This window comes from Micrasema longulum, unplaced genomic scaffold, assembly GCF_059751315.1.
Source record: "Micrasema longulum isolate JH-2025_06_02 unplaced genomic scaffold, ASM5975131v1 h1tg001146l, whole genome shotgun sequence".
NCBI lineage: Eukaryota > Metazoa > Arthropoda > Insecta > Trichoptera > Brachycentridae > Micrasema > Micrasema longulum.
Window position 1 is genome coordinate 28,131 of NW_028278334.1, and position 25,693 is coordinate 53,823.

Genomic DNA, 25,693 nt, shown 5'->3' on the forward strand with positions numbered 1-25,693 from the left:
ATATTTTCCCTCTCTGTTGAAATAAATAAAATTAAAAAAACGTTTATTTCTATTTTTAATCTTTATTTTCTATTGAATATGTTATGTAACTTGAATTTAAAAAAAAACTATAATTTTATTGGTTGGTTGGTTGGTTGGAAGTAATTGCCATGTACAAATAACATTATGTACAAGCTGTTAAATAAATAAATATGTTCCAAATACTTAGGAATTATTATTGACTCCAGATTAAATTTAACATCACACTTTGAATATATACATAAGAAAATTTCAAAAAAGATTTTCTTCCTAGCAAGAATTCGAAAAAAAATAAATAAAAAGAGTGCAGAACTTATATACAAAACAATAATTGCCCCTCATTGGGACTATTGCTCTACTATATTATATTTAGCTAACGAGGGAGACATAAACAAGTTTGAAATACTACAAAATAGAGCAATGAGAATTATACTGAAAAAAAGCAAATATAATAGTGTTGAAAAAATGAGAAAACAATTGAACTGGATAGGAATAAAGAAAAGACTATTGTATAATGTATTTGTATTTATATATAAAGTGTTTAATAATCTCATGCCAAAGTATTTTATAAGTGAAATTATATTAAATAGAAATGTACATAAATATAGGACAAGAAATAGAAATAGGATAAGACTACCACTTAAGAAAAAAACAAAATCACAAAATAGCTTAATGTATAAAGGGTTAAAACTGTATGATGAGATGCCTGAAAGTATGAAGAATGAAAGAAAACTTACGGATTTAAAAAAAAAATGTTTTGTTTATTGTAATAATGTAGTTATGTAAGAAATATTTAATAAGTATTTGTTATAATTGTAAATATATTAGTTAATATACAATGTAATATTAACTAACTTAAGTAAATAAATAAAATAAAATAAAACTAGGGAGCGGACATGAAATGATGATGATGATGGTGATTTTTCTGTACATATCGGCACTTTAGCAGCTATCTGCTTTCTTTTCATTAACTTCTAATTTACAGTCTGCATTATGCGATGGGTTAAGCAGCACGAGACGTAATGTAGACCGCAGTTGTCAAATAAATAAATATAAATTAGAGTAGATACTGGCTAATTTTGGCTGTGTGAGGTTTGTACGCCTGACAGGTCATTTTCGGTTTGGCAACACTGTTCCCGCGCGTGCAACTTCGCTGTTCGACGGACTTCATTAACGCTCGCGTTTTGAATTCGTCTTGCAAGTGATTAAACTAAAATATATCATCCTCCAGACGAAATTGTGTGCCTGCAGTTATCCTGAAGATTTCCCTGGTAGCGTGAGCAGATTACCGACAAGGAAGAAGACTCAACGCCAGGTCAGTCAGTGTTATTACATGTTGATTTTCTCTGGTCTGAGTACATCTCTAATAAGTAAAAAAATCTGGATAACAACACCCTCAAATCTCGTCGTAAAATATTTTTCGGAAAACATTTCTATAAGCTGATTTTTAGAAGTGAATATAATTCAAATATACTGAAAGAGATCCGTTTTTATGTTCCCAATAATTGTTTAATTAACTTTTTGTACATAATGTTATTAGTACATTGGCGGGCTTATTGCCAAATGGTAATTTCTTCCAACCAACCAATAAAATAAAAGTTTTATTTTTATAATTCAAGTTACATTCAAGTTACACAACATTTTCAATAGAAAAAAAGATTAAAAAGCTAAAGATATATAAAAATGTAAATAAATTAATTTGTTAATAAATTACCTTAAATCAAAACTATTACTCAATTGGAAAAAGGAAAAATGAGGAAAAAGGAAAGGAGGAGAGATTAAAGAAGAGAAAGGGGATGTTTCTTTAGACGTGATTTAAGCAGATATATTGTAGTAACATCTTTGATGGTGAATGGGAGATGCTTCCACAGTCGAGCCGCATAAACACTATATGAGTTAGAGAAGAAAGAGGAATTGTGGTTGGGTATTAAGAGAATGCCTTGAGAATTAGAACAAAGAGGTAAACCATGAACTGATAAGCGTTGATCACGCAGGTATATAGAAGCGTTAGGACTATGGAATACATTGAACAGAAGTGAGAGGGAGTGATAGTCTCTCCGCTGTCTAATTTTGAGCCATTTCAGTTGCCTACATATTTCCTAAGACCAAAAATGTACCTTATGCATGTATTCTGAGGTCGTTCAAGTTTATCGAGTTGCTCACAGCTTAAATATAATTATACTAGAGCGAGATCTCACGCACTGTTTTATCAACCTGAGTGAATAAACAGTGCGTGAATACGGCTTCTGCGGATAATATGTATCTATTTTCTGTACATATCGGCAGTTTAGCAGCTATCTGCTTTGTTTACAGTCTGCATTATGTAATGCAAACTACAATTGTCAAATAAATAATTAAAATAATAAAAGAAAAAAGAGTTTTAGTACAATGTTTTTATTTACAATATATATAAAATACAAAATAACAAATGTGAAAAATTCTTCATGAAGACTTAATTTTTCAATGCCGTACAACCGTCAGGTCCAATAGGTACGCAGTCCTGCAAAAATACGAATATTTAGTAAATTATGTATTTATGTCTTGGTTGGGTTAAGGCAGAAGTAAGGAGAAGGAGAAGGAGAAGGAGAAGGAGAAGGAGAAGGAGAAGGAGAAGGAGAAGGAGAAGGAGAAGGAGAAGGAGAAGGAGAAGGAGAAGGAGAAGGAGAAGGAGAAGGAGAAGGAGAAGGAGAAGGAGAAGGAGAAGGAGAAGGAGAAGGAGAAGGAGAAGGAGAAGGAGAAGGAGAAGGAGAAGGAGAAGGAGAAGGAGAAGGAGAAGGAGAAGGAGAAGGAGAAGGAGAAGGAGAAGGAGAAGGAGAAGGAGAAGGAGAAGGAGAAGGAGAAGGAGAAGGAGAAGGAGAAGGAGAAGGAGAAGGAGAAGGAGAAGGAGAAGGAGAAGGAGAAGGAGAAGGAGAAGGAGAAGGAGAAGGAGAAGGAGAAGGAGAAGGAGAAGGAGAAGGAGAAGGAGAAGGAGAAGGAGAAGGAGAAGGAGAAGGAGAAGGAGAAGGAGAAGGAGAAGGAGAAGGAGAAGGAGAAGGAGAAGGAGAAGGAGAAGGAGAAGGAGAAGGAGAAGGAGAAGGAGAAGGAGAAGGAGAAGGAGAAGGAGAAGGAGAAGGAGAAGGAGAAGGAGAAGGAGAAGGAGAAGGAGAAGGAGAAGGAGAAGGAGAAGGAGAAGGAGAAGGAGAAGGAGAAGGAGAAGGAGAAGGAGAAGGAGAAGGAGAAGGAGAAGGAGAAGGAGAAGGAGAAGGAGAAGGAGAAGGAGAAGGAGAAGGAGAAGGAGAAGGAGAAGGAGAAGGAGAAGGAGAAGGAGAAGGAGAAGGAGAAGGAGAAGGAGAAGGAGAAGGAGAAGGAGAAGGAGAAGGAGAAGGAGAAGGAGAAGGAGAAGGAGAAGGAGAAGGAGAAGGAGAAGGAGAAGGAGAAGGAGAAGGAGAAGGAGAAGAATATTCTAATGAATAATGAAGATTATTTTACCAAGATGTCTGTGTCGAATTCCTCTCCTTCGTCACAGGAGTAGTGTGTAGCCGTCCCGGCAAAGCAGACATAAAACTTGGAGCAGTCTTCCTTGTCCCCAACAACAGTTATTACAGGATCATCATTAGGACAAGTGAACGGGAGCTTGGTGGTTGTAGTGGGGAGAAGCGTGGTTGGAATCTGGGTTGAAGTGGTTGTTGGAGTCGTAGTCAAAGACCCTGCAGCGGAACAACCCGTATCGGAAATTGGTTGGCAGCCCTGCCCGTATCGGAAATTGGTTGGCAGCCCTGAAAATAGTTTTCATATTGTTATTGACATTGAACGGAGATCTCCTCGTGAAAGGAATAAAAAAGTACTTAATCTACTCTAGTTGGCTATTTATTATTTTTGTATAGGAAATAATTGTTTGCTGCTTATGCAGTATAGGCATTTACAGGGCGCATGACTTGACATTGTCTGGTTAAAATGATATTAGATTTAAATGTTTGAACCATTTACACAATCATCCGAATTTCTTCTGTCTGTTGATTTAAAGGAATTAAAATAGGTGAAACCTTTATTGAATTTAATGAGAATCGTCGGAGTTATTTAACTTCACAAACATCAACAAACGAAAAAAAATGATATTCCAACATAGGCAAAACGGTGAATGTAATACATTGTCCAACGTGATCACTCAAAATATATTGTAACAATGAAAAACCATGTAAAATTTTCAAATTGCTTCCAATTTGCAGACGATTCTGCTATTGTAATAAGCCATTCAAATGTAAAAACTGCCCCAAAAATGCTTCAAGAAGATTTTCCAACTAAATTTGTTCATGTCTCTTCACCATATATAACTAAATGTGAATTCGATATGGAAATACAAGCTCATGTAAATTTTTACCTTCATTCAAATTCAAATATAGAATCAGATAAATGTAATTGTCTTATTACATATGTTGTAAATAATCATGAATATTTAGGATTAATTAATGCTACTAAATTTAGCTGGGGTGTTCATATTGATGGAATCTGCGACAGATTAAGGTACTGGCTTAAGGTGATTTATGAAATCAAAAGCGTACTACCTTTCAAAACATTTAGATACATATATAATGACGTTATAAATGAATTGAAATTATGGTTTTACAAAAATATATTATCTTTAAAGACGGAAAAGATAAAAATCATACATTTTTTTATTAACAATACAAATTTAGATTCAGTAGTAAAAATAATTATTTTTATTTATATCCCTACACAGATGAGGTAGAATTTTTTTCAAATTCAGGATTATGGATATTCGAGCGTTTACAGGGCTTATGACCTGTCATTGGCTGGGTTAAGTGGCCACTTTAAGTACTACAACATTCCCCATTCCGCTTATTAGCGAATATCCACACCGGTAACATTTTTGATTTTTGTATTTATGTTATGAATTTGAGAAACCATCCACAAGCGAGTTAAGATCTAGTAAAATAATTATTCACCAAAGCAATTGCAACAAAACTAACTGCGATCTTACATGTTCAGTACTTGATACAACAGATAAAATTAAATATCTTGGTGTATACATAGACCAAAACTTAAAATGGAACGACCATATTAGTGAACTAGTTAAACGAATTAGAAAATGTATATTCATATTTATTAGATTAAGGAATATTTTAAAAATCAAACATTTAAAAATAGCTTATTACTCAATTGTACAATCTTTGTTGCAATATGGTATTGTAGGATGGGGTGGTGCATACGCCAATATATTAAACCTTCTTAAAACCGTACACGGATTAGTTATTAAAGTAATTTTAAAGAAACTCTCAACATTCAATACGGAAAGTCCGTATAAAATATTTAAGGTTCATACAGTAGACACTCTTTATAAAATAAATTCTATTATACAAATTTATAAAGAAGAAAAAATAAAATAATTTGAGATGAATAAGTCACTCAGATACCAACATAATATTAACATTCCTAAATTCCATACAAGTCATGGTCAAAATAGCTTTGTCTTCAAAGGTGTAAAAAAATATAATAATCTTCCCAATGAACTAAAAACTATCAAAAATAATAAATAAATTTAAAGTTAATCTAAAGAAATTTTTTGAACACGTGTAAAAACAACATTAAATATTCATTAGTATGAATGTATTATTGTCTTATGTTTTTTCTTTATATATCCTATGTTTTTACTTTTCCTTTTCATGTACTCGTATTTAAAATCATATAAACTCCTATAAATAAAAAAATAAAACAGTGTAAGTCACTCTCCAAGCACAAGAGTTAGTCTCTTTTTTTGGAGAGTTACAGTGATAACATTTACTAGATGTGTAAAAGTAGATATGTTTAGAATTTTACAAAAACCTGTACTATTTATGAAATTTATTAATAATTTTTTTTTAAAAAAAACCTCGCTCATTGAATCGATTATATCTTACGGAGTGCGTGTCTGGGGTCTCACCTTCTAGTCTCATCTGGGTAAAATTTATGATATTCAGGTGAGACTGTTAAGGGGATTGTACCAGAGAGCATAATCCGTGAGGCCAAACTTAAAATTTTCAATTCTGTAATGTCCTTGATTGTAGATCCCTTTGTGGATCCGGAATATAAAAAAGAGTTTCCTACACTCACAACGCTAGATTAAAAACTAAGGGCTCCCTGATCGTTCTCCGAATCACAAATTACTTCGGAGAGTGAACATTAAATGGCGTTATTCCAAGGTTGTTCAATGATCTCCCACAAACCATCATTAACATGAAAGATCAAATGAAAAGAAATTAACTGAAGAAATAAGATATTGTTTTAAATTAAATATTACAACCAGAATTGTCTTCTTTTTCCAAAAAAAGATAATACAATGAGGAACTTGAGCCCTACGGGAAATTGGATACAAAAAATGTTTTCTTACGCGGGGTAAAAATGAGAGCATTAAATTGTACGACAAAGTTTCTTGAAAATGTACAGAAAAAATAATAAAAAATATTTTGATAAAAACGCACTACTTCAAATGACGTCACTGGTTCATGTGAATCAACCTATGATCTGAGAGCTATGGAAGATTTCCGGTCTGCTTGTCGCTTCTGGACCAATGGGAAGAACTGAATGAGAATAAGCGGAAATGAACCTCTGACGTTACACGCGGAATTATTTCAGAAATACAAAACTTTGAAAAATCGTAGCGCCGATAATACGATATATAAAAATTTAAAAAAATAATTTTTGACTTAGTTTAACAGTCTATTAACAAATAAAAAAAAAAAAAAAACCACTGAACTTCCTCATTCTATAAGAAAAAGGTTCAACCAAAGTATTTTTTTAAAAAGTATTACCGATGGCATAATTTTAAGTACAAATAAAGGAAAATGTCACAAAAATGTATTTGATATAAAATGCTTGTATTTTTTTTCAAAAACAGAAAATTAAAATTTGACAGCGGCCACTTTTATTTTAAATGTATTATCTTCAAATTATTACAACAAATTTTTGTTCAATTTCTTTATTGTTCAAAGTCTTTATTGAGATCCCAGATACTTAAGTTTAGTCTAAATTTGAAATGGCGTAATCTGCCGTTCTAAAAGTAATTATATTTTAGTTAGATAAAACTTTTAAGTATATTTTTTAACAGAAATACCTGTAAAACATATTGTTTTTATCTAATTTATCTTTTTTTTTTTTTACTGACCGATTAAAAAAAAGTTCGTTTTAAAATGGCAAAATCGTATGCATTTCTTAATTTTGCGTTATGTGAAATAAACCTTTCATTAAAAAAATGTATCCCACCGAAAAGTCTTTGGACGTAGAGGGTAACAAATTGTTATACGTATTTTAAATCATGAAATAAGCGCTGCTCCGCAGCGCTGAAACTGAAACGAGCCAATGCCAGGTCATTACTACCACTACTACCACCATCACGCCATTTCCCCGTAGGGGTAGGCAGAGAGAATGGACCGCCACACACGTCTATCCTGGCATACGATCCTAGCCTCTTCCGCATTCATACATCTTGCCATACATGCCCTTCGGTTCTGTCTGCTTTTGACATGACCAGACTTAAGATTTTGATTTCATCATTCGTAATCCTGTCATACATTGATTTCCCACACATTCGTCTAAGAGATCGCATTTCAACCGCGTTCACTCGGCTTTCATCCTTCCTCTGCCATTTCCATGTTTCACTTCCATACACAAGTGTTGGGACTAAAACTCCGTTGTGCACTGCCAGTTTAGCTTTGATTGACATATTTTTATTAGAAATTACTGCGCTTAGTGCTCCGTTCATTTTGTTGCCCGCATTCACTATTCTTTCAACATCTTTTTCTACTCTTCCATCTCTTAAAAACATGCTTCCCAGATACACAAATTCTTCTACTTGCTCGAGACATTCGTTGTTTACATTTATTTTGCAGGCATGCCAGGTCATAAGCTCTGTAAATGCCTAGACATCCTTATTCCCTTTTTAAAATGTTCTCCATCTGGACGTATTTTCTTACCGATGTGGCTGGATCAAATTCAAAGCCGTCCTTGCAAAAATACTCCATAGCGTCTCCCTTGAAGCATATAAAGAATTTGTTGCAATTATTCTTGTCTCCAATAATGGATATATGTGAGTCGTTTGCTGGACAGGCAAACTTCGGCACTTCTGTAGTGGTCGGTGGAGCCACAGTTGTTGGTATATCAGTAGTTGTTGGTGCTAAAGTAGTGGTAGTTGTCGGTGCTAAGGTAGTTGTAGGAACATCAGTAGTCGTTGGCGCTTTAGTAGTTGTGGTAGTTTGAACACCAACTGTCGGAATTAAGGTAGTTGTTGATATTTGAGATGCCGTACATCCATTGTTTGAGATAGGAACACAGCTCTGTAAACAAAAATAAATTATACAGTAATTGAGTATATTTTTAGAAATGTCAAGCACAACGTTCATTCCATAATTTCATTTAATTCTTCTTTAACCTTTTCCTTACTGTCCAAAAAACACCCGCGCGTTACGGTGCTGTGTAGTCACTACACATTAAAACAATAAGATATTTATTTATTTATATATTTATTTATTTTATTTCAGACCCCAGCTGATGTCTTTGATCTGCAGTCAGATCTCGACCGTCTAGAGAAGAGGTTCCCAAACTTTTTTGTGTCGTAGACCCCTTGCCATGTTTTTCGGTTTTTAGTAGACCCCCTACTTACCTGATATTGATTTTTTATAAATTTCTAACTGTAGTGAAGTTTAGTGTTAAAAGCTTAAAGTTAAAACAAATGTTAAGTTTTATACAGTTATTAATTAAATTTAAATTAAAATTAAAACTACTCAAAATAAAATTTGGTATCTGTTATATAAAATAAACGTAACATGAAATAAACTAAGCAATAAGTAAATGTTTTTAGTGGGAAGGAGGAACCTGATGCTTTAATAATAAATTATCAACATTTGGCGTCAATTTTGTCAGGTTTAATCTTAAAGCTCCTCGGCCAATGATGTCCAGTCTTCTTTTTTTCGTTAGGAGATTGGTAACAGCGCTGAACCCCCTTTCCACTAGGTATGACGATGGAAAGGAAATTAAAAATTTGCTCGCTATATTCCATAATACAGGACAAGTAACGGGTATGTTTTTTTGCAGCCAGAAGTACAGAAGTACTATCAGTGTATGCTGAGATCCACTATCGTGGACCCCCATTTTCATTTCATGGACCCCCAAATTTTTTTTTCGCTGACGTAGACCCCTTGCAGGTTGTCATAGACCCCTGGGGGTCGATATATACCACTTTGGGAATCACTGGTCTAGAGGATTACTGCAACTCCAACTGCTTGGACCTTAATCCTTCTAAGTGTTCAGTTATTACATTTAGTCGCGAAGTAAATTTTTTACCTACTAACTATGTGCTTTAGGGTCAAAACCTCCAACGCTCATTATATTTATTTATTTATTTATTATATATATACGGCCTAAGCCAATTACAACAGTTACATGAAGAAACATAAATGCAAGAAACTGAACGAAAAGAACAAAAAACTATTTAGCAAAGACAAACAAGGGCAAAACAATAATTGTATACAATATATTAAAAAAAACGAAAGACCAAAAACTTTGAGCTAAACCATGCCAATCCAACTTCATCCCACACTGTTTAGTTGCGAAGACATCTACGAAAAGCTGGAAGATCTATCCCAAAAAATTCCAAGTCGTGTGATGAATTGACTAATCTACACATTCTGGACATTGGGGCATGAAAACCAAAGTTGCTCTTAGAAGATTTTATAAATAGCAGATTTTGACTTCTGGTGACACGGTTGGGAACATGAAAAGAAATTGATCGCAACAGAGATGGGACATCACTTAAAGCATTAAGTATTTTGAAAATGCATATAAGGTCCATCTCAGTTCTACGTCTCTCCAATGAAGACAGATTAAGAGAGATTGCTCTATTTCAAAATAGGAATAATTACTTCTTTGTAATCCGAGCGACCATGCCACTTTTCTTAGAAAACGGTGTTGGACAGACTCGATATGGTCAATATGAGTCCTGTAGAATGGAGACCAAATAGGAGAAGCGTATTCTAGATGGGGTCGAACTAGTGAGCAATAAAGAGTTTATATATAAAGGATCTAGGTGTCTTCCATGATAGCAAATTACTTTTCGACGCCCATGTTGACAGCATCATAAAAAGGTCATCGCGTGCTTTGTTACGCGTAGCTCTACGTCGTTCACTATGGCAAAGTGAATTATTTTTATTTTTTTTTTTATTTTTTATTAACATACACGGCATAATTGCCTTTTACAAATTTATAATATAAACATATAAGGTTTGATATTTTTTAAACTACATATTTGCACTCAAAACTTAGGAACAATAATCAAGCCTAAAAATTATATAACATAATATTTAAGAAAAAAAAAAGTTTAAATAAAACAAAAGTTTGAAATAAAAAGTATACGAGAACTTTAAAAATTAATATAAAAAGTAAATCAAATTTTAAACATAATAAGGTTTATAATAAAAATATATATAAAAATAGAAAATCATATATGAAGTAACTACATTAAATATGATTACTACTCATCTTTGAAAAAGTTTATAAGGTTTGTTCTATAAGAACAATACCCCACATTAAAAATATCCGATATGTGGGAACAACTATTGCCGAGTTCATGAAGTCGGCTCAATACGGCATTACAATCATACACTGTGCGTGAGTTACTACTGCAAAACGGTGGCACCCGCCTAGTTATCCTTCCAGGCACCCTGAAGTTGACGAGTGACAAAAGTTCTGGGCAATCCCATATAGAATGCACAATTTTATACAAATTTAACAGGTCTATAATTTTTCTTCTATCGTTAAGTTTAAGCAAATTTAATGTTTTTAATAAAAAATCGTAATTTAAAAAAATTAATGAAACAAACAAACAAAAAAAATGTATTATTAAATATTCAAAGCATTAACTTTGTGGTCCAACATTATAATATTATGTTAATCAAATTTGTATAAAACCACTCACCGACTTATCTGTCTACCGGTTTTGAGACGTAACCCGTCTCTTCGTCAGAACAACAACACTACACCAACATGCACTACAGATTTAGTAAATACTATTTTAAATAGAAAACTTAAGAAAAAGTCTATTAAACAATTTTTATATCCCATTAACAATAATGATAACAATATAAATAATGAAAATAAATGGAGGCGAATTCTATATATAAATACTGTATCCGCTAATGTATCAAAATTTTTACCCAGTAATATCAAACCTGCCATCTATACTAATAATAATATTGGTAGATTTTTACTAAATAATAAAGATAAAAATAATGTATTTAATAATTCGGGTGTCTACCAATTAAATTGCAATTGTTGTTCTTCAGTCTACATTGGAAGAACGTCAAGAAATTTCCATACTCGTGAGATGTCTTAGTAATAATATCTTCTCAGAATTCGCCAACCACATTATAGACTCAAATCAGGAATTTAATCAAGATACCGGTGTTCAAGTTTTACACATAAATAATTAAGGACTGAAAGTAAATAATATGGAGTGTTTTTACATAAAGAAGGCTTTGAAAAATAATGTCCCATTAATTAATAATCAAGTAACTTTCCAATATAGTCCTTTATTCGATATTTCATTGTAATGGTCACCCTACCCTCCTGCCAGTGGCGAGCCGTGCTTTATTTTATAGGTAATCTATTAAAAATGTTCATTAATTTATACTACATATAAGTACTTACATAACACGTAAGTAATGTAATTATAAATGATTATTTTTTTGTAATTCTGGGAAAATCAACTCAAACAACAATTATTATTAACCACGCGATAAACGTAGTTTTATTCTAAACTATTTTAATACCATACTTGCACAAAAGTTTATTAACAAATACCACAATGCCATTTCGCAGGTATTTCCATTATGATCTGTCATTGACAGTACTGTCAAGACTTGAGCACTGGCCGATTTCTTTTAAAATGAATAATGCCTAAAACGGCCACTGCGAACGCCACCTGTCCGATGTGATACATAATATGTCAACGGTATCCCATCAAAGAAAAATAGTCCTTCGGAAATAATGTTCGAAATACTAGTTTCCAAATAGAGAATCTTCTAAAAATATTTGTAATCTGCAAGTTTGTTTTAGTACTAAAAAAGCCGACTTGGGTTAAAGACGAAAAATACAGTGTACTTTTTTGTATGGAAGAATAAGCTGAGGTAATCGGCTAGTTTCATTGTTCCGTAAGAATGGGCTGGGCGCGCTTCATAGATATTTTTTTGTAGAAAGATATAAACGGTAATTTATAATAAATGACAATTACTTAATTTTTTTCCCCATAAACATGGTTACTATAATTAATTATTATTTAAAGTCAAATATAATGTTAAGCTGTGCATAATCGCTTACTTTGACGATTCGCCCCTGCCTTTCCCTCCCTTTTTCCTCCTTTTCCGATTGTTAATCCTTTAGAAATATTAGCTTCATAAGTCATTAACCCTCGGTGGTGGCGTAGTGAAGCATGTGTCTAACCTGCATGTCGATTTTATATTTTTGCAAATCTACTATGGTGAAGGTGTGTAGTGGTATTTGCATGTTGGTGTAGTGTTGTTGTCCTGACGAAGAGACGGGTTACGTCTCGAAACCGGTAGACAGATAAGTCGGTGAGTGGTTTTATACTAATTTTATTAACACACTATTTAAAAAAGGTGTATTCATTTTGATTTCTTTCTACTTACCGAAGTTTTCTCGTCAAATTCCGTTCCTTCCTTGCAAAAATATTCGGCAGCTTCTCCTTTGAAACAAATGTAGAACTTTGTACAATCTAATTTGTCTCCGAATATTGAGACATGGGCGTCGCCTGTGGGGCATGTGAATGGAGGTAGTGCTGTTGTGGTTGGTGCCTCGGTTGTGATGGTGGTAGGAGCCAAAGTTGTAGTGGTTGTGGGTGCTACAGTCGTTGTTGTAGTAGGAGCTAAAGTCGTGGTGGATGTGGGTGCGTCAGTCGTTGTAGTAGGAGCTAAAGTCGTTGTTGTAGATGTTGGCATCGCAGTTGTAGTGGTAGGGATTGCTGTGGTTGATTTTGAAGCTGTGCATCCGGTGCTTGAAATTGGCACGCAGTTCTGAAAGCAAATTGCAGCGTTAAAAAATATTGAATGTTTTTATTAACATATTACAACAGAGATGAAGAACATTTCAGAGAATGTAATATAGAAGTCCAGGCATCTACAGGGCTTATGACCTGTCAATGGCTGGTTTAAGTGGCCACTTTACACACTGTGTAACATTCACCATTCTGCCTATATTTGAACATCTATATTGCTTCAATTTTTTCATCTGTTGATGTTTGTGAAGTTAAAGAGCTGAAACCTTTATTTATGCGGGTGAGATTCATCCAATTGAATTATTTCACCTACATACTAGGCAACGCCTGAAAATATTATTTTTTCAATTTCTATACTTCTTCATGGACCAGGTAATTTATCAACAATATTTTTAGTTTGTCCAAATTTTTGTAGACAAGGACTGGATTCAACTCCCTGTTGATAAATTACCTGGTCCATGAAGAAGTATAGAAATTGAAAAAATAATATTTCCAGGCGTTGCCTAGTATGTAGGTGAAATAATTCAATTAGATGAATCTCACCCGCATAAATAAAGGTTTCAGCTCTTTAACTTCACAAAAATTAACAGATGAAAGAATTGAAGGAATATAGATGTTCAAATATAGGCAGAATGGTGAATGTTACACAGTGTGTAAAGTGGCCACTTTAACCAGCCATTGACAGGTCATAAGCCCTGTAGATGCCTGGACTCCTATATTACCTTCTCTTAAATGTTCTTCATCTCTGTTGTAATATGTTAAAATAAACAGCTCCCCAGGGAGTTGAATCCAGTCCTTGTCTACAAAAATTTGGACAAACTCAAAATATTGTTGAATGTTTTTGATTAAAACTTAAATTTACGAATCTCTAAATTTTTGTAGAATGTTTTTTGAATTCTAATCGATCAAAAAATAATCAGCGGAGGACGAGATGCAGGATTTCGCTACAAAACTATCCCTAGGATTGAGACTGCGAAGGAAAAGTATCGAATATTAGACTATCTTCAGTTAATTCCATTAGTTACAAGATATTTACACATAATTTTACATGCAGGTATAAAATATATGTGGGTATTAGATGCAATTTAAATTTATTGCAACCGAGAGGAAAAATATTATTTCGAGAAGGGAATACGGAAGTCTAGGCATTTACAGGGCTAATGAGCTGTCATTGGCTGGTTTAAGAGGCAACTTTACACAATGTGTAACATTCACCATTCTGCCTATGTTTGAACATCCACATTTCCTCAACTCTTCCATTTGTTGACTTTTGTGAAGTAAAGGAGCTGAAACCCTTATTATGCCACTTTCCAGCCAGTCTGCAAGACATACTCAAACACTGTTGAATTAACTACCCGGTAAAAGAAGAAGTATGAAAATTGGAAAATTGTTTTCAGGCGTTGCCTAGTAAGTGATTTGGTTCAGCCGGATGAATCTCACCCGCAAAATAAAGGTTTTAGCTCTTTTACTTCACAAAAGTCAACTGATGGATAGTTGATGTTTAAACACGGGCAGAATGGTGAATGTTACACAGTGTGTAAAATGGCCACTAAAACCAGCCAATGACAGGTCATAAGCCCTGTAAATGCCTAGACTCTCATATTCTCTTCTCCAAAATGTTTTCCTTCTCTACTGCAACAAATTTAAACATGAACAACTCCTTAGGAGGGAAATCCAGCCAGTCTGTAAGCATTTGGACATACTAAAACATTGTTGTATTAAGAGCAAACTTAGAAATCTCCACCTAAACTGGAAAATTATTTATTGATGCCAAAATAAACTAAACATTAAAACCTACCTACCTAAATAAAAGCTTAATTCAAAACCATCTCTAGATCTTGCAAAATCAAATTTCAATTATAATACTTAACACCGCAAGCTAAGCATTCTCCATTGAGTTGGTAAAGCATAATTTATTAAAAATCTCACAATTCTTTTGCAAAGTTTTTCGTAAATCTTAAGAGTATTTGCCTCTTAAACATAGTTTCACCGATGTGAAAGATATCGATCTGCAAAGTGATAATGTTCACCTGCTTGACTGCTCTTCCAATCGGCATAAACGGGGGCATGTTGGATCTGGAAGCCGAGAGGTAAAACAGTATGTGCTGACGCTGTTGAAGAAAACCACAAATCATCAAAATCCATCCCTTCTAAGTTGCAAACTGTTGGTCCCAAGCATGCTCTAGAGTCTAGAGGAATGTGGTGGGATATAGCTACGGATAACTATCATACTCCCTCATGTAGAGATACCTCAGATTTTTTTCTGAACTCTCTCAAACATTAGGGATATCTCGCCTCGTGCGGACAGGGACTCTTAAGACTGGTATAAACCAACGATTTGTATAGAACTCTGAGTGTACGTTGATTATCGTAAACCCCAAGTATCTTTCTCCTGGAGCTGACATTCGCACCTGGTAGAGTCCCGGACATGGATTTTTTACGAATAAGAACCATTGCAGCAATTAAAATGTGTAAATATGCAAAACACGATACTGGCTAGAACACCCCAGCAGCGAGGTAAAAACAGCCACAAAAAAGAAGAAGATGAAACTTACCAACGTTCCTTCATCGAATTCCAATCCATCATTACAAATATATTCGGACGCTTGTCCATTAAAGCAAATATAGAACTTTGTGCAATCTTGTTCATCTCCAAATATGGTGATGACTGAGACGTTGTTTGGGCAGGTAAAGGGTGGAGGTTCTGTGATGATTGTCGGGGTCGTTGTGGGGGCCAGTGTCGTAGTGGTTGTTGGGGCAGGTGTGGTGGTTTTAGACGCTGTGCAACCAGTGCTCGAGATTGGTACACAATTCTGAAAAAAAAAAACGTTTGTTTTACTATATTTTTTAAGGAAATGTTAGGCAGAAGTTCCAATTGGTACCTTTTAGCACATCTGGTGTGTGTGCTAGGTATATCCGGTCCTCATCGTTAAGTGGCTATTCAATGATAACATTGCGTCGCCTGCTTGATTGTCCTATCTACCACCAAAGTATTTTTACCACTATGTCTAGGCGTAACTTTATACCAGGTTTATAAGTAAAGCCCATAATAGTCTACTTCTTTCAATTATCTCGAATGCTCTTTTGAAATCTAAGGAAACGGCTACTATACACTATTTATCAATACAATGTTTGTATTAATTTGTATTATTTTTTATATCTTACCTTGACTGTGTCATCATACTCCGACCCTTCGTCACAGACGTACATATTTAGGACTCCAGAGAAACAAATGTAAAATACTCCACAGTCCTCTTCATCGCCGAAGATTGACAGTACACCATCAGACGGACACTTGTCTAAAGGAGCTTTGCATTTCTGAAAAGAAGCAAAATATTTATCATATTCTAAAGTTAATTTAAATTAAATTTCGGTAGTAAAGAGTTTTTAAATTGGCGCGGGTAGATTTTGACGGCTCGTGGCGGCCATTTTGTTTCGATGACATCTGTCAAGTATTTTTTTTATTATTCAGTTACTTATGCCAAATCACCATGGCAAGTTACACACTTGAACAGCACGTTCAAATGATAAAATTTTATTATCAAAATGAGTGTTCGTTAGTACAAACGTTGCGCGCATTGCGTCCATTTTACGGTAGACGTGGTGGCTCTTCACAGTCAACTCTTCAATATTTGGTGGCCAAATTTGAGATGACTGGTTCGGTAACTAATCAACTAATACCCGTACGCTCAAGAAACGCAAGATCCGCGGAGAACATAACCGCTGTCCGTGAATGTGTACAGCAGAACCCGAGGCAGTCGATTCCTCGCCGTGCACAAGAACTCGGCCGTTCGCAGACTTCAACTTGGCGAATATTGCATCAAGACTTAAGCTTACACCCGTACAAGATTCAACTGAGCCAGGAGTTTAAAGTTCATGACCATAGCCGTTTGTTCGCTAACTGGGCTTCGAATCGTTGGGAAGACGACCCCAATTTTTGCCGAAAAATCATTTTTAGCAACGAGGCGCAATTTCGGATGAATGGCTGTGTTAACAACCAAAATAGCCATATGTAGGACAACACCAATCCACGCGAGGTTCACCAGGTGATAATACATCCTCAAAAAGTTACCCTTTGGTGTCGATTTTGAGCCGGCGGCGTCATTGGTCCGTACTTTTTCGAAAACGACGTTGGTGAGGCGGTCACCGTCAACGATAAAGGAACTACTTAAATATTTAAATAGTGACATTTCAATATTGACTTAAATGTAAATAAAGAAGGGGCGACTCTAACATTAGTGGGTAGATTATTCCACAATCGAGCAGCTACAAATGTGAAAGAGGAGGCAAGAAAATCGGAGCGATGAAAGGGTATTAAAACGGTTCTCTCGTTACTAGAACGAAGAGATAGGACATTTTATGGCCGGTTTTTGTGTGAAAGAGACAATAAAATTAAGAATTTCGTTCAATCAGTCGGTAATTGGCAGTGAGTAAGAGTGCACGCTTGTTATATGACCGGCATACTGACGATTTTTAATTTATTTCGTTATAACAAACAGCGTTTTTTAACGGTATGTCTCCATGTTTTTTTTTCTTTTAAATGTCTGAACTTCAGAATATACTGTCTTTTGCTTAAGGTAACACGATGTTACATCACCGCGCGTAAGGGAATTTTGTGGCACAGCATTTTAAGAGTTAAAATCCATATTACATTCTTCCATCTGTTGGCTTTTGTGATGTTAATGAATATCAGGAGCGATTGCAATCGGAAGATACGGCAGCCGTATTATCTTCACTTTGACGTCATAGTTGAATACGAATTCTCTTGATCAGTAACGAAGATACGCTACCGACCCTGTATCGCCGAGTTTGAGGTAAGTACGTCGAGTACACCCGCACTCCTTACCCCACAGTACTGGTCGATTAATGGGCGATTATCATGGATTTTTTATTAGCTAATAAATAATTCTAAAAAATCACAAGCCGATCGGTATAATTCTTATGAAAATCTGTTAAGAAATAAGGGAGATATAAAGTATTAAATTCTAGTAATTTGAATAGTGCCAAAAACAAACAATTTATGACGTCATCAAGTATGACGTCTTCGGATGTTTTGTGACGTCATCGGATTCTTTTTCATTAATGTCTACGGATTTTATAGAGTATTGTAGATAACTTCTTTTTTCTATGTGTCGTTTGTTTACATTTACGGCGTCCTGTCACTTATCAAACGCTACGAGTTGTGATTTATAATTTTCATGATAAATTTAATTAATTTAGAAGAGGTTGAAAACCATAAAATAATAAAATAAATTCAAGATGGAAGATGTAATCTGTTTTCACTTTCATCTGCCAGTGCCTAGAACTGGAGTGTGGAGTGGATAAGGGGAAGAGGGGCTCAAGATAAAATGCATAGACAGCTCTCCTTATATTTTTATCTGTGGCCGGTGGCATTACCAACGTTAGAATGAATGCATTACTCGTGAACTTTCTGAGACAAATTTTATTACCAACTTACGAAACGATCGTTTTCGAAAGACCTTATCTTACAAACGAAAATAATGAATGAAAATATTCATTATAAGAGTTTATACAAACACTAGGGGAATCTTTAAAAAAAAAATAATTTGTAGAGTAGGTTAAATCTGATATTCCTTCCGAGTGTTAATACCCTATTATAGTCCTTAAAATATAGCTTGATTAAAATTACAGCTGCCAAACTAATGTGACTAGTGGTGGGGAAGTACTGAGCACTGACCATGTACCGATCAAATGGATTTTATCAGTTTTTTCATGCAAACATGAAACTCTGTTTCCGAAAATTAATATAAAATCGTAAAAACAAGCCTATTATAGTGTGTTTAATACAATTATTCACCAAGAATAAGACATTATATACTTTTTTCATGAACAACATCAAATGAATGACAATATTTAAGTTTGTCCAAATTTTTAAATATTAATTTGAAATATTATAATAAAATCAACTGGTCCAAGAAAAAGTTAAAAAATTGGAAAATTGTTTTCAAGCGTTGCCTAGTGTGTGAAATAATTTAGTCAGAGGAATCTCTTCACAACAATAAGGGTTTCAGCTCTTTAGCTTCACTAAAATCAACAAATTGAAGAATTGAAGAAATATGGGTATTCAAACATAGGTGAATGGTGAATGTTACACAGTGTGTGAAGTGACTACTTATACCAGCCATTGACAGGTCATAAGCCCTGTAAATGCCTAGACTTCCATATTCTCTTCTTTAAGGTATTCTTCATCTCTCTATTATTCGATCGATTTACATTGATCAATTTGTCCCAACTCTAACATTTTTGCAAAATGATATAACCTTGTAAAGCTACGCAAGCTCCTGACGTCACTGCGACCTGTGAAAATCTATTGTGACGGGTCTCGCCCTCCAAGCCCAGTAGCTCAATCACAAATAACTATCGACGAGCTTAAAAGCATGCTAAGCATTTCAGCGATCACAATGAACAATAATGAACATGCTTAAATTATCGCAGTCATAAGTCAACACGTGTCTAATCTCTAAGTCAACGCTCGTGTCGGTTTGTTTTTTGTTTTCCTCGTGAATAAATACAGTTCACTGGCGAAAATCAGCGTTTACTAGAAAAAATAATACAATATATTGCACTTCCAAAAAAATAAGGAGTACCTAAAACAAAAAAGTAAAAATTAAATTACAATTACTATGGCGAAAGCTTTTCTTTAAGCTTTGGCTTGCCAACTGCCGGCTTTATGTAATAAATAGCTTGATAAATAATAAATAAATATATAAAAATAGCAGTTTTGGAATATTTCCCATATTTACACCGGTGAAATTCCAATATGTGATTGCCATACATCGCGAAACGTAAATATTTTGACATTTAATATTAGGTGTTTACGGATGTTGAATTGTGATCGCGAATACGATAAACAACCATGGTGAGAATTGTTATCACGTCGCTTATTAGCACGTCGATAGTTATTGTGATTGAGCTTCTGCTACTGGCTTGTTATGAAGTTTTTACCGTAGGAGATGTTATTCAGATCGAGTAAATTGTTGGGAAATAAAAAAACAAAAATATTAATTAATTAACGTTTTACCTTTGCGACGGCGTCGAAAACTTTGTGATCTGCACATTGAAGCGTAAGTCCACTTCCTTCTTGACAAATAATGTATTTGTTGACATCTGAAGGGTGGGCAGTGATGGAACTCCCCTGTAATGGGCACTTACCCTCAGCGCATTTAAATAAGACGAGGATTGCAAAAAATGCCAAATTTCCTGAAAAAAAAAAGTGTCCGGGTAGAATAAAGAATACAGTTTTTGTGTGTGATATCTAAGTCACTAACATTATTTTAACTGTGTAATTCAAATAGATCAAGTCAAAGAAGGAATCGTGTGTTAGAAATAGCACATTGTAAAGCGAGGCTCGCACAGAGGCATGCATATTTTATAGGCCCAAATAATTCTTTTTTTACTGATAATATTTCATTGATTCCAAACTTTTAAAATTTTCCTACTTTCAAAAGCACGCACTATCCTGGATTTTAACTAAAGATATGAACTCTTTTTTTCTATGATATATTTTCTTGCCCTTTAATAATAAGGAATATTTTAATGTTTTTTAATTACTATAAAAAAATATACCATATAATCTTTTACACAATATTTTATTTTGTATTTCTTATCTTACACAAAAATATTATAACTGTCCATTATTTATTATAGGAGCAAAAATGAATTAACATTTTCTTGTATACCCACGAACAGGCCATGCCTTCGTGGTATTTTTTTGTTAACTATTTGTACTATAAATATGTATTCCAGTGCTATGTAATTATCCTTTATTTTTTTAATACTCAGTTTTACCTCTTATGTATATTGTAAAAAAAACAACAAAAAAAAACTCTTGTGTGGCTTGATGTCACACTAGTTGACATAGGACACAAGATTTTATATATGTCTCTTATTTTTTAAATATCACGTGTAAAAACTACGTTAAATTTTAATTAGTATGAATGTATTATTGTATGTTTTTTCTTTTGTACTTGTATTTAAAATTATATAAACTCTTAAAAATAAACAATACACAACTAAAACAGTGTAAGTCACTTTCCAAGCACAAGAGTTAGTCTCTTTTTTGAAAAGTTACAGTGATAATATTTACTAGATGTGTTAAAGAAGATATGTATAGAATTTTTTTAAAAACACGTACCTTTTATGAAATTTCTTATTAAAAAAAAAATTTAAAAAAAAATCTGAGGAAACGATTTTGTGTCACTACTTTTAAAAATATTTTACTCTATAGAGCGCGTCTATGTATTATTATGTCTATGATAATAGGCTTTAGAAATTAAAAAAATTCCGATGAATATATTTGAGACTGATACTAAATAAGTAGGTAATTAATTATTAAAATACCAGTAATCAAAAATGATTTTTAACTTAGTTTAGAATCTTTACACCTGTCTAATTTCTAAATTAATGCTAGCTAATTATTTCTGATTATCTTTGCTTAGAAAATAATCACGGGAAATTATGTAACATCATGTGTTTAATTTCCTTAATCAGCTTATATCTGTCAAAAACAGAAGCGTCCATTCGTGATCTAATCAAACACTTAAACTTTATAACGAACACGTGTTGAACGAATTATTTTTAAATTATTAATGAATTTGTTATCTTTCAAACGATATAATTTATTCATATATTCATCATCATCATTATTCCATGTTCGCTCCCGAGTTGGAGCACATGGTGTTCACGAAGATTCCCCAGGCATCTTTGTCGGCTGCCAAATCTGTGCATCCTCCCAAGTCAGGTTTGCGTCCCGCAGTTCTGACATGAACTGCCGAGAAGCTGATGCCTTGCGTAGTTAAGCCTCTTCGGAGGCATCCGCAGTATATAGCCTAGCCATCGAATCGCCTCCGATTGATAACAGTTGTCGCCGGAGTTTGCTGCGTCCGTTCTCTTATTACTTCATTCCTCTCAAAGTCAAACCACCGTACACCCAAGATTTTTCTGAGACACCTATTTTCAAAACTCAGTATTTTTCTGTTTTCACGATTCGCATCCGTAGAGGAAAATACTATTGAATGTGGCACCTGCTACTCTTAGTCTCACTCCCAGTTCTTCTTAAAAACTGCTATTTTCTGTATCATATACTCCCAGGTATTTGAAACTCTCGACCCTTTCGATGACTTTGACAGAGTCGGGGAATTTTAGGGTACAAAATGTTACACAGTACATGAGTTTTTGCAATATTTATTTTAAGCCCATGCATGCGGAGAACCTATTTAGGTTATCAACAGTTGCCTGAAGACCCCTGACAGAACTGTCAATTAAAACAGCATCATCGGCATACTCCTGGTCGCAGAGTTTTTGGAAGGAGGACATGAATATTCCTCGATCAACTGGAATTGACTTTCTTAGGATGAAGTCCATGAGGACTAAAAGGAACGGTGCAAGGACGCAACCTTGACGACATCCGGTGGTGACTTCAAACCAATCTGTGACAACATCGTTGATTCTCGTTCGGCATTCGATACTTGAGTGGAGGGCTTTAATATGTTCGATTCGATTAGTTTTATAGGCACCCCATATAATTCTGGTATTTTCCAGAATATAGATATGTACGGACTTTATTCACATATTACAACAGAGATGAAGAACATTTTTTAAAGAAGGGGAAATGGAAGTCTAAGTTACCGTTCACTGCGCTAATATCGCGAGTAGATTTACTTACTTTATTGTCTCGATTAAACGCCAGCAAAAGGTGTCGAAAATGCGCACTGTCTTCTACGTAACATTCTGTTTTGAAGACTTTTAATAAAATATAAATATATGTGTAACTTTAAAATTAACACGATTAACTTTAACACAATGTAATGTAGAACCTAAAAGTTTCTTCCGAATGACGTATTATAACCTTTACCATTTTGTTTTACTTTTGGTAGTCATTTTATAATTAGGAAAAAATGGACACAGCTTATGTTTACACCAATAGTATCTAATTTCCAGTGGGAATACCTTGTTGTTCAAAATTCACTGATTCTGTCAAACCAAATCATCAAAAGGGTCAAGAGTTTCAAAAAAGAGTACTTAGGAGTATATGAGTGTGACAAGGAATAGCAGGCTTTGTATTCAACAGTATAAAGGCTGGCTGGAGATCGACTTAATCTTAAGGCCGTCAATTCCACTAGATCAAGGAATATCCATCTACTCCTCTCGAAAATTCTTCGACCTTTAAGCCACTGTAGATAGCCTAAATAGCTACTCCACATGCATGGGTTTAAAAATCGATATTGCATAAACCCATGTACTGAGTAAGACTTCGTAACTTGATGAAACCAAGTCGTCAAAAGAGTCGGGAGTTCCAAATACCAGGGAGTATATGTTACGTTAATGTTACACCTAATCAAAACCATCTCAAAAAGAGGGGAGCCCAATGGATCGGCCACATTATACGCCATGAGGGTGTCCTGCATGACATCATAGAGTGAATGGCTGAGGGGATAAATTACAGAGGGCGCCCCCGACGGGAGTATTTGAAGCAAGTGTGCGAGGATTTAAACTGCGCCTCATGTGTCGAGCTGAAAAGGGCTGCAGAGAAAAGAGACCAAAGGAGGGCGAGATGCAGGTCTTTGCTGCAAACCAATCCCCAGAAGAAAAATATATGTTACGGAAAATGGCTGCATTAAAAAAAAACTCTGAGTGCAGCTAAGAGTAGGAGGCGCCACATTCAACAGTGTAAAGGCTGGCTGGAAATCGGGTATTTACTCAGTAAAAACCTAATGCCGCCTATATAACACCTGCATAGCTCCTATTCTCATCTACGCGTGCGAATAGTGGCACTTCACTATGGATAAAATCGCCAAAATACTGAGTTTTGGGAATAGGCATCTCAGAAGAATCTTAGGGGAGTGGTTGTTTGACTTTACGAGGAGTTAAGTAATAAAATAATGGACACAGTAAGCTCCGGTGACAACTGTCATCAAGCAGAGGTGATACGTTTGGCTTAACCATGTACTGCGGATGCTTCCTGAGAGCTTTGACCACGCTTGCACCCTTTACAAGGCATCAGGTTCTCGACGTCCTGGACGTCCGCTGCTAATTGTTCGTCGGTAGTTTATGTCAGAACTACAGGACAAACCTAGCTTGGGAGCACAGGAGCACAGGAACTGGAAGGCTCTTTGTGGAAACCATGTGCTCCTACTGTTGAGCGGAAATGGAATGATGATGATTATGGAACAACTGCCGAATTTAGGCGAACAGAGCGGTCAGGATCATCGGTTTCTGCGCGGTCGCGCTTAAAATCAGCAAACCACTTCTCTACCACTTGTCCCAAAGGAGCAGAGTCCAAATAAGACTTGTCAAGCTTAGGTCATAGACCAGTAAGCGAAGCACAATGCTTTGGGTAAAAGTACCCGGTCAGCAACACGTGAAGGAACTGATAAAAAGGTACTCGCACCTCGACCTAATAAAGATGAGCCGAAATCAAGTTAAGGTTATCTAGAGCCCAGTGGCAAATGGAAATTTTATTTACAGGTAAGCTAAAAAAATATCATATATTTGTAACTACATAATGTAAGTAATACCTATATACCTACTACAAGTTGATATTTTTCTATGGTTCTGTGTGATACAACAACTTTCATCCATGAAATCAACTAAAACGACGTAATTTTGTGATATATTATATTGTATAGATATATTATGTATTACTATAACACATAACTCATTAAAAATAAATAAAAAAATAGCACTATGAATTCAGTCGATATTAGGTATTCAATTGAAATGTCAACTGGCCGATTGTTCTAGAAATTAATAGTTCTAAAAACGGCCGCATCGAGCGCCATATGTCCTGCAATGTGACGCATGAAAGTAATTATGGTCTCATAAAAGTAGTATCTCAAAGAAAAATAGCCCCTAAGAAATAATGTTTGAAATACTGTTTTCCAAATCAAGAATCTTCAAATAATTTGTGTAATCTGCAAGTTTAATCTAGGAGAAAAACCTGCACTGGGGTTAAGACATCCAAAATGTAGTATACTTATTTGTATAAAAAAATAAGCTGAAATAATTGGCTAGTTTCTTGGCTCACCGCAGGCGCTGGGCGTGCTTTCTTAAAAATATATATTTAAATTAGGATAAAAATAAAAACGTTGGAAATGATTTAAAATAAATGGTAGTTATTTATTTGTTTTTCTGTAAAAAAGTTACAGTTTAACTTTATTATGGCCAGTCAAATATAGTGGTAAGCTGCGCATAATCGCTTCTATACACGATTCGCCCCTGCTAGAGCCCGCCCATGGCACTGGAGATTAAATAATCACATTGCTAGAATGAACCATTTCGAAACTTCTAGATGTAGGTTCTGCGGTACAGATAAGGAAACACCTATACACATTCAATGTTAATGTGATGTTTTACGTTATAAAATAAAGCCTTATCCTCGGGGATAACTGCTTAAACCCGAAGGTATTAAAACTCTCGACCCCAACTAATATATATAGTTGTATATAGTTGAAACGGCAACGTTAGACGAGGACGACCAAGGAAGACGTGGCATGATCAGATAAACCAAAATCTTAAGTCTGGTCATGTCAAAAGCAGACAGAACCGAAGGGCATGTATGACAAGATGTATGAATGTGGAAGAGGCTAGGAGTGAATGCCAGGATAGACGTGTGTGGCG

At 34.8% G+C, this 25,693-nt stretch overlaps 1 protein-coding gene across 1 annotated transcript in view; it reads right to left on the reverse strand.

Moving 5' to 3' along the window:
- Nucleotides 1-2,395: 2,395 nt before the first annotated feature.
- LOC148276782 (uncharacterized) overlaps nucleotides 2,396-25,693 on the reverse strand; it is a 47,249-nt gene continuing 23,951 nt past the window's right edge. Inside the window, exons 11-17 of the mRNA XM_088233748.1 lie at nucleotides 20,097-20,275; nucleotides 16,220-16,372; nucleotides 15,610-15,867; nucleotides 12,690-13,073; nucleotides 7,965-8,324; nucleotides 3,487-3,744; nucleotides 2,396-2,518 (exon numbers count right to left, since the gene is read on the reverse strand). Of these exons, the coding sequence (XP_088089874.1) occupies nucleotides 2,471-2,518; nucleotides 3,487-3,744; nucleotides 7,965-8,324; nucleotides 12,690-13,073; nucleotides 15,610-15,867; nucleotides 16,220-16,372; nucleotides 20,097-20,275 (1,640 nt within the window). The 3' untranslated portion in view covers nucleotides 2,396-2,470. The remainder of the gene's footprint in view (nucleotides 2,519-3,486; nucleotides 3,745-7,964; nucleotides 8,325-12,689; nucleotides 13,074-15,609; nucleotides 15,868-16,219; nucleotides 16,373-20,096; nucleotides 20,276-25,693) is intronic.